This window comes from Salvelinus fontinalis, unplaced genomic scaffold, assembly GCF_029448725.1.
Source record: "Salvelinus fontinalis isolate EN_2023a unplaced genomic scaffold, ASM2944872v1 scaffold_0002, whole genome shotgun sequence".
Lineage (NCBI taxonomy): Eukaryota > Metazoa > Chordata > Actinopteri > Salmoniformes > Salmonidae > Salvelinus > Salvelinus fontinalis.
In genome coordinates, this window is record NW_026600211.1 from 2426746 (window position 1) to 2438937 (window position 12192).

The 12192-nt window shown below is 47.0% G+C and overlaps 1 protein-coding gene across 1 annotated transcript in view; it reads left to right on the forward strand.

Annotated features, from left to right (window-relative positions):
- Positions 1 to 12192, forward strand: part of LOC129841915 (glutamate receptor ionotropic, NMDA 2D) — a 180956-nt gene that overhangs the window by 36343 nt on the left and 132421 nt on the right. The window contains exons 2-3 of the mRNA XM_055910277.1: positions 4713 to 5078; positions 7803 to 8009. Coding sequence (XP_055766252.1) covers positions 4794 to 5078; positions 7803 to 8009 — 492 coding nt within the window. The 5' untranslated portion in view covers positions 4713 to 4793. The remainder of the gene's footprint in view (positions 1 to 4712; positions 5079 to 7802; positions 8010 to 12192) is intronic.

The following is a 12192-nucleotide window of genomic DNA, read 5'->3' on the forward strand; positions in this document are numbered from 1 at the left end:
TTTTCGGAGTTAGAGCTACAGGATGCAAATTTCTGCTTGAAAAAGCTAGTCTTTGCTTTCCTGACTGACTGCGTGTATTGCTCGCAGAAGTGTTTTAGGGAGCGTTTGACAGTGATGAGGGGTGGTTGTTTGACCGCGGACCCATAGCAGATACAGGCAATGAGGCAGGGATCGCTGAGATCCTGATTGAAAACAGCAAAGGTGTATTTGGAGGGCAAGTTGGTCAGGATAATGTCTGTGAGGGTGCCCATGTTGACGGATTTAGGATTGTACCTGGTGGGTTCCTTGATGATTTGTGTGAGATTGAGGGCATCTAGCTTAGATTGAAGGACTGCCGGGGTGTTAAGCATATTCCAGTTTAGGTCACCTAACAGAACCAACTCTGAGACTAGATGGGGGGGCAATCAATTCACAAATGGTGTCCAGGGCACAGCTAGGAGCAGAGGGGGATCGATAGCAGGCGGCAACAGTGAGAGACTTATTTCTGGAGAGATTAATTTTTAAGATTAGAAGTTCGAACTCTTTAAGGTATAGACCTGGAAAGTATGACAGAACTTTGCAGGCTATTTCTGCAGTAGATTGCAACTTCTTCCCCTTTGGCAGTTCAATCTTGACGGAAAATGTTGTAGTTGGGTATGGAAATCTCAGAATTTTTGGTGGCCTTCCTAAGCCAGGATTCAGACACGGCAAGGACATCAGGGTTGGCGGAGTGTACTAAAGCAGTGAGCAAAACAAACTTAGGGAGGAGGCTTTTGATGTTGACATGCATGAAACCAAGGCTTTTTCGATCACAGAAGTCAACAAATGAGGGTGCCTGGGGACATGCAGGGCCTGGGTTTACCTCCACATCACCCGAGGAACAGAGGAGTAGTAGGATGAGGGTACAGCTAAATGCTATCAAAACTGGTCAACTAGAGTGTTGGGGACAAAGAATAAAACATTTACATTTACATTTAAGTAATTTAGCAGACGCTCTTATCCAGAGCGACTTACAAATTGGTGCATTCACTTTATGATATCCAGTGGAACAGCCACTTTACAATAGTGCATCTAAATCTTTTAAGGGGGGGGGGGTTAGAAGGATTACTTTATCCTATCCTAGGTATTCCTTAAAGAGGTGGGGTTTCAGGTGCCTCCGGAAGGTGGTGATTGACTCCGCTGACCTGGCGTCGTGAGGGAGTGTGTTCCACCATTGGGGTGCCAGAGCAGCGAACAGTTATGACTGGGCTGAGCGGGAACTGTACTTCCTCAGAGGTAGGGAGGCGAGCAGGCCAGAGGTGGATGAACGCAGTGCCCTTGTTTGGGTGTAGGGCCTGATCAGAGCCTGAAGGTACGGAGGTGCCGTTCCCCTCACAGCTCCGTAGGCAAGCACCATGGTCTTGTAGCGGATGCGAGCTTCAACTGGAAGCCAGTGGAGAGAGCGGAGGAGCGGGGTGACGTGAGAAAAGGAGCAGATTTCTGGGCGTGGTAGAATAGATTCAGGGCATAATGTGCAGACAGGGTTATGGTGGGGTGCGGGTACAGCGGAGGTAAGCCCAGGCACCGGGTGATGATAAGAGAGGTTGTATCTCTGGACATGCTGGTTATAATGAGCGAGGTCACCGCATGTGTGGGAGGTGGGACAAAGGAGGTATCAGAGGTATGATGAGTGGAACTAGGGGATCTATTGTAAACTAAAACAATGATAACTAACCTAAACAACAATATACAAGGCATATTGACATTTGAGAGAGACATACAGCGAGGCATAAAGTAATCACAGGTGTTGATTGGGAGAGCTAGCTAGACAACACCGGTGAGACAACAGCTGATCAGCTAAAATAACAACAGGTAAAATGGCGATGACTGGGCAGAGAGGGTCGGTTAACTACACACAGAGCCTGAGTTTGCGGCTGGGGCCGACAGATAAACAAAAAATAAACAGAATGGAGTACCGTGATTAACGGACAGTCTAGCAGGCATCAGCTATGTAGCAAGTGATCATAGGGTCCAGGGGGAAGCAATAGATGGAACAGGGAAGCCGCGGAGTAGTCGCTACTACGCTAGCACGCGGGCGACACAGCGTTTAAAGTTAATAGCACGGGGCTAGTAGAAGCGTCTGCTCCGATGTCCAACGGAGGCCGGTTGAAGGCACAGCGGATGGACTATTCGTCGGCAGACCAGTCGTGGGGGTGCGGCGGTGCGCCGTGTCGATAAAGGATCCAAGCCAGATCGCGAAAGAGGTATTGTAGTTGTAGTAATTTAGTTTTCTAGCCGGGAGATGCGCCTGGCTCACGGCTAACTGGTGCTAGCTTCGGGGCAGGGGCGTTAGCCACTACAGCCACTCGGTAGCAGCGGTGATCCGGTGCCAAGGTCCAGAGCTTACGGCAAGGATCCGGTGGAGTAGTGGCTTCTAGCCGTGTTTGGGTGGAGTGCGGGTGAACAACTGAGTAGGCCGGGAGGTGGGCCTCAGGGATAGCTTCGGTACTAGGTTACTTGGTGAGTGCTAGCTAGCTGTGAAGATCATGAGTAACGGTCCAGGGATTACGGCAGGAATCCGGCGTTGTAGTGGAGAGACAGTCCGATACTGGTAGGCTGGCGAGTATTATCCAGGCTAAAAAAGAGCTGGTATCTGTACAGAAGGTAAAGGCCGCTAGCAGTGGTGAACAATGACTAAATAGCTTGTAGCTAATTAGCTGGTTAGCGTCTGATGGCTAGGTGGTTCTCGCTATAAGGTCTAAAAAATAATAGCGGTTCCGTATCTCACTGGGTGTGGCAGGTTACCGGAAGGTATAATTGAATTAAAATGGAAAAGAGATTGAAAATAAAATTGAAATATATACAAAAAAAGACGAAAAATACAAAAGTACACGAGAGGACGAACAAAACACGTCTGCACTGCTACGCCATCTTGAGTAATTAAGTGAGCATTTCACTGTATTGTTGTATTCAGCGCATGTGACTAATAACATTTGATTTGATTTGATCTCTCTCTTACACACACATGTGCTTGCACGCCATGTATACACACACACACACACACACAAACACACACACCCTGTCAGTCAAGACCTCAGGTTTGGCAGTGTGCTTGTTTAGGCCAAACACGTATACACATCATGGTAATCAATATTTCTCTCTTTCCTGCTCTCCCCCATATTTTATCCCTCCGCTCCTCTCCCCATTCATTCCCTCTTTAGTCCCCTGTTTCCTCTCCTCTACCGTCCTCCTCTCACTCACTCATGTTCCCTCTATTTACATTTTTTAAACAGACGGTATTTCTACCCAGACGGCATTTCTACCCGTCTCTCTCTCTTTCTTTCTCTGTCTGTCTTTTATTCCTCCAGTCCCTTCCTCCTCTCCTCTTTTTTTCACCATCCCTATTTGTTCCAAAGGACTCGTCAGGGTCAAAGAACAGGCACTGTGAAATGGAGGGAGAGGAAGGGAGAGGATGGAGGGAGAAAGAGAGAATATCATGTCAGCAAGCCCTGTTAATCAAAGAAATTGTGTTAGCACCTGAAAACTGAGTGAGAGAGAGAGAAAGAGAGCGAGAGAGAGAGGAGGTGATGGGGTGAGAGAGAGAAGTGAGGGGAGGTTGAAACAGAGAGGGGAAGGGAGGGAGGGTGGCACAGAAAGTAAATTGAAAATGATTTGCTATCTCTCATGCAATCACTATCTTCTTGCGTGATTGTTTGTGTATATCATTGTGTGTAGACTGCATTAACCCCTATAGCTCTCTCTCTCTCTCTGTGTGTGTGTGTGTGTGTGTGTGTGTGTGTGTGTGTGTGTGTGTGTGTGTGTGTGTGTGTGTGTGTGTGTGTGTGTGTGTGTGTGTGTGTGTGTGTGTGTGTGTGTGCGTGTGTGTGTGCGTGTGCGTGAGTGTGTGGGTGTTTTGCAGTGATCCTAATTGTTGTTATCATTCATGCAGTACAATAACCACCTCCACCCATATCTTTGTCTCTGTCTGCTATTTACACTCTCCATCTTTCCATCTCTCCCTCCCTCTCTCCCTCCTTCCCAGTCTCTCTCCCTCCTTCCCAGTCTCTCTCCCTCCTTCCCAGTCTCTCTCCCTCCTTCCCAGTCTCTCTCCCTCCTTCCCAGTCTCTCTCCCTCCTTCCCAGTCTCTCTCTCTCTCTCTCTCTCTCTCTCTCTCTCTCTCTCTCTCTCTCTCTCTCTCTCTCTCTCTCTCTCTCTCTCTCTCTCTCTCTCTCTCTCTCTCTCGCTGTCTCTCCCTCCCTCTCTCTCTCTCCCTCTCTCTCTCTCGCTCTCTCTCTCTCTCTCTCCCTCCCTCCTTTCTATTTCCCTTCTCGCTCATATTGTTTCTTCTCAGCCTGTAGCCTAAATAGCACCTATTTCATCTTCCCTCTCCCTCTGCCCCACACCCCATCTTTTCCTCATCTCTCTCTCTCTCCATTGTTTGTTCCCCTTCTCTATACCATGTTGTTGTTCAAATATTGCTCCAGTCAAAGCTAACTTATATTACCCCATGATTGGATTCAGAATCCATTACACTCTCTCTCCTCCTCTCCCTCTTGTTCTCCCTTCCCCTTCTCTCTCCATCCCTCTCGCTCTCTTTGCTTTGCACCCTCTGTGTAGGCCATTCCTGATGTGAACAAACTTACAATTCTGGGAGAATGTTGCAAGAACATCTAAGTCTTCTAAACTCCTCTCTCTCTTTCTCTCTCTCTTTCTCTCTCTCTCGTTCTCTCGCTCTGTCTCTTTCTCTCTCATAGGCACCCTCTCTCAGTGCGCTTTACAGCTTCGCCCGCCCCCCTCCGCCCCCTCCCCCTTCCACGGTTGGTTGATCTATTGCAATGGTCGCCATACCCACCCTCTCTCTCCTATTGGCCCTGGCGGAGTGGGCAGGACCGGTCACGCCCTCCCCACACCTCTTGCTCCGCCCCCGGGAGCGGGAGAGAGACCCGGGGACTATAATGAACTTCAACATCGCTGTGATCCACGCGGGGGCCAGCGTGCAGGTAGAGGCGGCGGCCGGGCCCGGGGGAAGGGTGCTCTACCCTGGGTTTGGCCGGGCACACAGCTCCCTGGGGGAGAGCGTGATCACCCAGTGGGGCTCTGCTAACGTCATCTGGCTTCAGGTGAGACAAGACTGTGCTGTTCTGAGAGGTAATAGTAGTAATTGTGATAATGGATCCATTCATTACAGCCTGAACCTTAACCTGACACTAATGGATTGGGCCAAATATAAGTACCATGTATTATGATTATTATAAGGGGAAAATGTAGGGGCGGTGTGGTGGGAGGTCCAGGGAATACAGTGAGGGTGGAATAGGAAGGAAGACAGTGATGGATTCAAGGGTCAGAGCTGGCTTGTTTAGGGTTTAGAGTCATCATAGTAATGGAATAATGGATTACATTCATATAGGGCCCAATCCTTATCTGAGACACATGTTATATAGCCAACTCTATGTCATACTGTCAGTACTATAGATCCAGGACTTATAGGAGCCACAGCGCTAACCTGTATTAAGGTGAAGAGACGTCATGCTGTTGTGTCTAAATGAGAGTAACTGGAAGCGTTTCCTTAATTCACCTGCTCTTCTACCATTGCATGTAACCGATAGCCTTGTCATTAAACTCTATGTAACCAATAGCCTTGTCATTAAACTCTATCTAACCGATAGCCTTGTCATTAAACTCTATGTAACCGATAGCCGTGTCATTAAACTCTATCTAACCGATAGCCTTGTCATTAAACTCTATCTAACCGATAGCCTTGTCATTAAACTCTATGTAACCGATAGCCTTGTCATTAAACTCTATGTAACCAATTGCCTTGTCATTAAACTCTATCTAACCGATAGCCTTGTCATTAAACTCTATCTAACCTGTAGCCGTGTCATTAGACTCTATGTAACCAATTGCCTTGTCATTAAACTCTATGTAACCGATAGCCTTGTCATTAAACTCTATGTAACCGATAGTCTTGTCATTGAACTCTATCTAACCGATAGCCGTGTCATTAAACTCTATGTATCCGATGGCCGTGTCATTAAACTCTATGTATCCGATGGCCGTGTCATTAAACTCTATCTAACCGATAGCCTTGTCATTAAACTCTATCTAACCTGTAGCCTTGTCGTTAAACTCTATCTAACTAGTAGCCGTGTCATTAGACTCTATGTAACCAATTGCCTTGTCATTAAACTCTATCTAACCAATAGCCTTGTCATTAAACTCTATGTATCCGATAGTCTTGTCATTGAACTCTATCTAACCAATAGCCTTGTCATTGAACTCTATGTAACCGATAGCCTTGTCATTGAACTCTATCTAACCGATAGCCGTGTCATTAAACTCTATGTATCCGATGGCCGTGTCATTAAACTCTATCTAACCTGTAGCCTTGTCGTTAAACTCTATCTAACCAATAGCCTTGTCATTAAACTCTATGTATCCGATAGTCTTGTCATTGAACTCTATCTAACCGATAGCCTTGTCATTGAACTCTATGTAACCGATAGCCTTGTCATTGAACTCTATCTAACCGATAGCCTTGTCATTAAACTCTATGTATCCGATGGACGTGTCATTAAACTCTATGTATCCGATGGCCTTGTCATTGAACTCTATCTAACCGATCGCCTTGTCATTACTTCACCCCAGGTAAGAGAGGGACACTTCACTTCAGACCCTGTCTGTCTGTTTCCCTGCTTCCTGTGTTTTATCCTTCTACTCTTTGTCTGTGTGGTTTTGTGTGTTCACACACTGGCGGTGTCTGAATACCCAGACCTGGGATGTGGCTGTGTTATTGATGCCATATTAATCAGGCCTTTTGATTTGAACATATGGATTGTGTCAGTGTTGTAGGCGTGGCTATCTATTTAATGATTTAATGAATGGGTCAAGCCTTCATCTCATTCTCAATGATCAGTGCTTTAGTTTATTATGTTGCTGTCCAGCAGTTCTAGATTTGCGATGCACCCGACTGTCCACATTTTTATGTGCAATAGCCCTTTGATTTGAACATTTGAAAAGTTTGGGTGTACTACTAGGCTGGTTGATTTCCTTTACACATGCTACAACACTTTGGTTTCACTAATAACTATGTTGAAATGGAACCAAATCTGTTTCTGTCTTCAGTCCTTTTTAAACAGGATAGATGAGCTATATGGTCTACTACGGTGTAGGTCAAATGTGATAGCCTTCCTATAACCAGCCTGAGTAGGCCTATAACTCCATTCCTATTCCATTCAGAGTTTAGAGAAATGATCCAATTGGAAATGAACTATTATCAGGCTGGTTACTGTAATGCATGTCTGTTGAATATAGAAAATATCCGCCCACTCTGCCCCGCCCCACCTACTCAGCCAATCAGGAGCCGCTACTGAGTTGCAGCTGTGGCATACTGCATACGTTTTACTAAATGGTACATGCTAAATAGAATGCAACGGTGAGGGAATAGTATGGAGTTTAAGTATGTAGTATGCTATTATGGGTATAATCAACACCGCCAATGTGTTCACCATACATTGTAACGTAACCTTACTCATCATGGCTCCGTGTCCAGATGAATGCCAGTAGTCCATCTGCACACCTGTCTGTCTCTGTTTTCTGTTCTATCACGTTGATTTCTCTCTCTCTCGTTGATAGTAGTGGTAAGACAGTAGTACACTGTACTGTCCCTTACTGTTGTTTATCTGCTTTCTCACGAAACGTTTCACAAAGTCTTTCTCTATATATGTATTGTTGTTACCATGTGATCATGTGACCTCTGTAGGTGAATGACTGTAATCCTCAGATCATGTTGTAGTCCGTGTGTAATGCAAGCTAACCTATCCCTGTCATGACTTCCTCTTCAGGTGAATGACAGTAGTCCTAAGACTCTGCTGTCCCAGCTGTGTGACCTGCTGGCAGCGAGGCCCCTACAGGGCCTGGTCTACGAGGAGGAGAGGCCACCACCCACCGCCTGGGGACCCCTGGCCCCCATGTTAGAGTTTGTCTCTGCCCAGACTGGACTACCCATAGTGGCTGTAGGCGGAGGAGCAGGGCTGGGGAGGATGCAACAGGTATGGAGGTGGGGGAGGGATGAGAGAGAGAGAGAGAGAGAGAGAGAGAGAGAGAGAGAGAGACCCATCATGCTTGTAGGATGGTGAGCAGGGGTGGGGGGAAAGCCACAGGTATGGAGGTGAGAAGAGAATGTGTGTTTGTGTGCGAAAGTTGGAGGATTGAGAGATTTGGGGTTAGAGAGAGAGATTCGGGGTTAGAGAGAGATATTCAGGGTTAGAGAGAGATAGAGATTCAGGGTTATAGAGAGAGATTCAGGCTTAGAAAGAGAGATTCAATGTTTGAAAGAGAGATCCAGGGTAAGAGAGAGAGAGATCCAGGGTTAGAGCGAGAAAGAGATTCAAGTTTAAAGAGAGAGATTCAGGGTTAGAAAGAGAGATTCAAGGTTTGAAAGAGAGATTTGGGGTTAGAGAGAGAAAGAGATTCAGGGTTAGAGAGAGATATTCAGGGTTAGAGAGAGAGATTGAGGGTTAGAAAGAGATTCAGGTTTAGAGCGAGAGATTGAGGGTTAGAGAGAGATTCTGGGTTATAGAGAGAGATTCAGGGTTAGAGAGAGAGATTCAGGGTTAGAGAGAGAGATGGAGGGTTAGAGAGAGATTCAGGGTTATAGAGAGAGATTCAGGGTTATAGAGAGAGATTCAGGGTTGTAGAGAGAGATTCAGGGTTAGAGAGAGATTCAGGGTTAGAGAGAGAGATTCAGGGTTATAGAGAGAGATTCAAGGTTTGAAAGAGAGATTCAGGGTTAGAGAGAGAGATTCAGGGTTAGAGAGAGATTCAGGGTTAGAGAGAGATTCAGGGTTAGAGAGAGAGATTCAGGGTTAGAGAGAGAGATTCAGGGTTAGAGAAAGAGATTCAGGGTTAGAAAGAGAGATCCAGGGTAAGAGAGAGAGAGATTCAGGGTTAGAGCGAGAAAGAGATTCAGGGTTATAGAGAGAGATTCAGGGTTAGAAAGAGAGATTCAGGGTTAGAGAGAGAGATTCAGGGTTAGAGAGAGAGATTCAGGGTTAGAGAGAGAGATTCAGGGTTAGAGAGAGAGATTCAGGGTTATAGAGAGAGATTCAGGGTTATAGAGAGAGATTCAGGGTTAGAGAGAGATTCAGGGTTATAGAGAGATTCAGCGTGAGAGAGAGAGAGAGAGAGAGAGAGAGAGAGAGAGAGAGAGAGAGAGAGAGAGAGAGAGAGAGAGAGAGAGAGAGAGATTGAATCAGGGTTAGAGAGAGAACTCTGGCAGGATTAAGTGGATGATCCAGCCACCTGGTCTCACTCAGCAGGCTTCACAGACCTTACACCCGTGTCCCATCTCTCTCTCTCCCCTCCATCTCCACTCCATTTCTCTCTCCCCTCCATCTCTCGCTCCCTCATATCTCTCTCCCCACTATCTCTTTCTCCCCATCATCTCGGCCTCTCCTCCCTCTCTCTCCCTTCCATCTCTCTCTCCCCTCCATCTCTCTCTCCCCCATCTCTCTCCCCCCTCCATCTCTCATTTAGACTGGTTAGAACTGGATGGATGGGGAGGTCAAATAATCAATTTCAATTCAGTCAATTCATGAAGTACTTGAACAATATTCCAGAACTGTATTTCAATTTATCTCTTGAAGTGACTGAGAATTGACCATAATCCTGGGATGGATACGAGGATGTGGAATGCTCAGAATAGTGATTGGTAGCTCCTGGAGGGAGGACAGGGGGGCTGGGCTGGGATAGGGATAAGGTATGGGTGTGGGGGATGGGTTGGGGTATAGGGGTTGGGTTGGTGTTGGGGTATACACTCCCAGAAAAAAAGGAGCTACCTAGAACCTATAAGGGGTTTTCAGCTGTCCCCATTGGAGAACCCTTTGAAGAACCTTTTTGGTTCCAGGTAGAACCCTTTTGAGTTCAATGTAGAACTCTTTCCGGAGGGAACCCAAAAGAGTTCTACATGGAACCAAAAATAGTTCTACCTGGAACCAAAAAGGATTATTCTATGGGGTCAGCCGATATAGGGATATAGGATATAGGGGTTGGGTTGGGGTTAGGTTGAGGTATAGGGTTGGTGTTTGTGTTGGGGTATAGGGTTTGGGTTGGTTCTGGAGGGGTTGGGTTTTAGGGGTTGGGTTTTGTGTAGGGGTTGGGGTTACATTGAGGTATAAGGTTGGTGTTGGGGTATAGGGGTTGGGTTGAGGTATATGGTTGGTTGTAGGGTATAGGGGTTTGGTTTGGGTTGAGGTATATGGTTGGTGTTGGGGTATAGGGGTTGAGTTGGGTTGAGGTATAGGGTTGGTGTTGGGGTATAGGGGCTGGGTTGGTATTGAGGTATGGGGTTGGTGTTGGTGTTGGGTTGGTTTTGGGGTATAGGGGTTGGGTTCGAGTACAGGGTTGGGATGGGATATAGGGTTGGTGTTGGGGTTGGGGTATAGGTTTGGTGTTGGGGTTTAGGGGTTGGTGTTGGTGTTGGGGTATAGGATTTGTGTTGGGATATAGGGTTGGTGTTGGGGTATAGGGGTTGGGTTAGGTTGAGGTATAGGGTTGGTGTTGTGGTATAGGGTTGGTGTTGGGGTATAGGGTTGGTGTTGGGGTATGGGTTGTGTTGGGGTTGGGTTGGGGTATACGGTTGGGGTTTAGTGGTTGGGGCATAGGGTTGGTGTTGGGGTATAGGGTTGGTGTTGGGGTATAGGGTTGGTGTTGGGATATAGGGTTGGTGTTGGGATATAGGGTTGGTGTTGGGTTGTTGGGTATAGCGTTGGTGTTGGGGTATAGGGGTTGGGTTGGTTTTGGGGTATATGGTTGGGTCGGGTATAAGGTTGGTGTTGGGGTATAGGGTTGGTGTTGGGGTATAGGGGTTGGGGTATAGTGGTTGGGGTATAGGGTTGGTGTTGGGGTATAGGGTTGGTGTTGGGGTATAGGGTTGGTGTTGGGGTATAGGGTTGGTGTTGGGATATAGGGTTGGTGTTAGGATATAGGGTTGGTGTTGGGGTATAGGGTTGGTGTTGGGAAATATGGTTGGTGTTGGGATATAGGGTTGGTGTTGGGGTATAGGGTTGGTGTTGGGGTATAGGGTTGGTGTTGGGATATAGGGTTGGTGTTGGGGTATAGGGTTGGTGTTGGGATATAGGGTTGGTGTTGGGGGTATAGGGTTGGTGTTGGGTATAGGGTTGGTGTTGGGATATAGGGTTGGTGTTGGGGTATAGGGTTGGTGTTGGGGTATAGGGTTGGTGTTGGGATATAGGGTTGGTGTTGGGGTATAGGGTTGGTGTTGGGTTATAGGGTTGGTGTTGGGGTATAGGGTTGGTGTTGGGATATAGGGTTGGTGTTGGTGTTGTTGTATAGGGGTTGGTGTTGTTGTATAGGGGTTGGTGTTGGGGTATAGGGGTTGGTGTTGGGATATAGGGTTGGTGTTGGGATATAGGGTTGGTGTTGTTGTATAGGGGTTGGTGTTGGGGTATAGGGTTGGTGTTGGGATATAGGGTTGGTGTTGTTGTATAGGGGTTGGTGTTGTGGTATAGGGTTGGTGTTGGGATATAGGGTTGGTGTTGGTGTTGTTGTATAGGGGTTGGTGTTTGGGTATAGGGGTTGGTGTTGGGGTATAGGGTTGGTGTTGGGATATAGGGTTGGTGTTGGTGTTGTTGTATAGAGGTTGGTGTTGGGGTATAGGGGTTGGTGTTGTTGTATAGGGGTTGGGGTATTGGGGTTGGTGTTGGGGTATAGGGTTGGTGTTGGGATATAGGGTTGGTGTTTGTTGTATAGGGGTTGGTGTTGGGGTATAGGGTTGGTGTTGGGATATAGGGTTGGTGTTGTTGTATAGGGGTTGGTGTTGGTGTATAGGGGTTGGTGTTGGGATATAGGGTTGGTGTTGTTGTATAGGGGTTGGTGTTGGGGTATAGGGTTGGTGTTGGGATATAGGGTTGGTGTTGTTGTATAGGGGTTGGTGTTGTTGTATAGGGGTTGGTTGTTGGGGTATAGGGTTGGTGTTGTTGTATAGGGGTTGGTTGTTGGAATATAGGGTTGGTGTTGGGATATAGGGTTGGTGTTGTGGTATAGGGTTGGTGTTGGGGTATAGGGTTGGTGTTGGGGTATAGGGTTGGTGTTGGGGTTGGTGGTGTTGGTATAGGGGTTGGTGTTGGGGTATAGGGTTGGTGTTGGGATATAGGGTTGGTGTTGGGGTATAGGGTTGGTGTTGGGATATAGGGTTGGTGTTGGGATATAGGG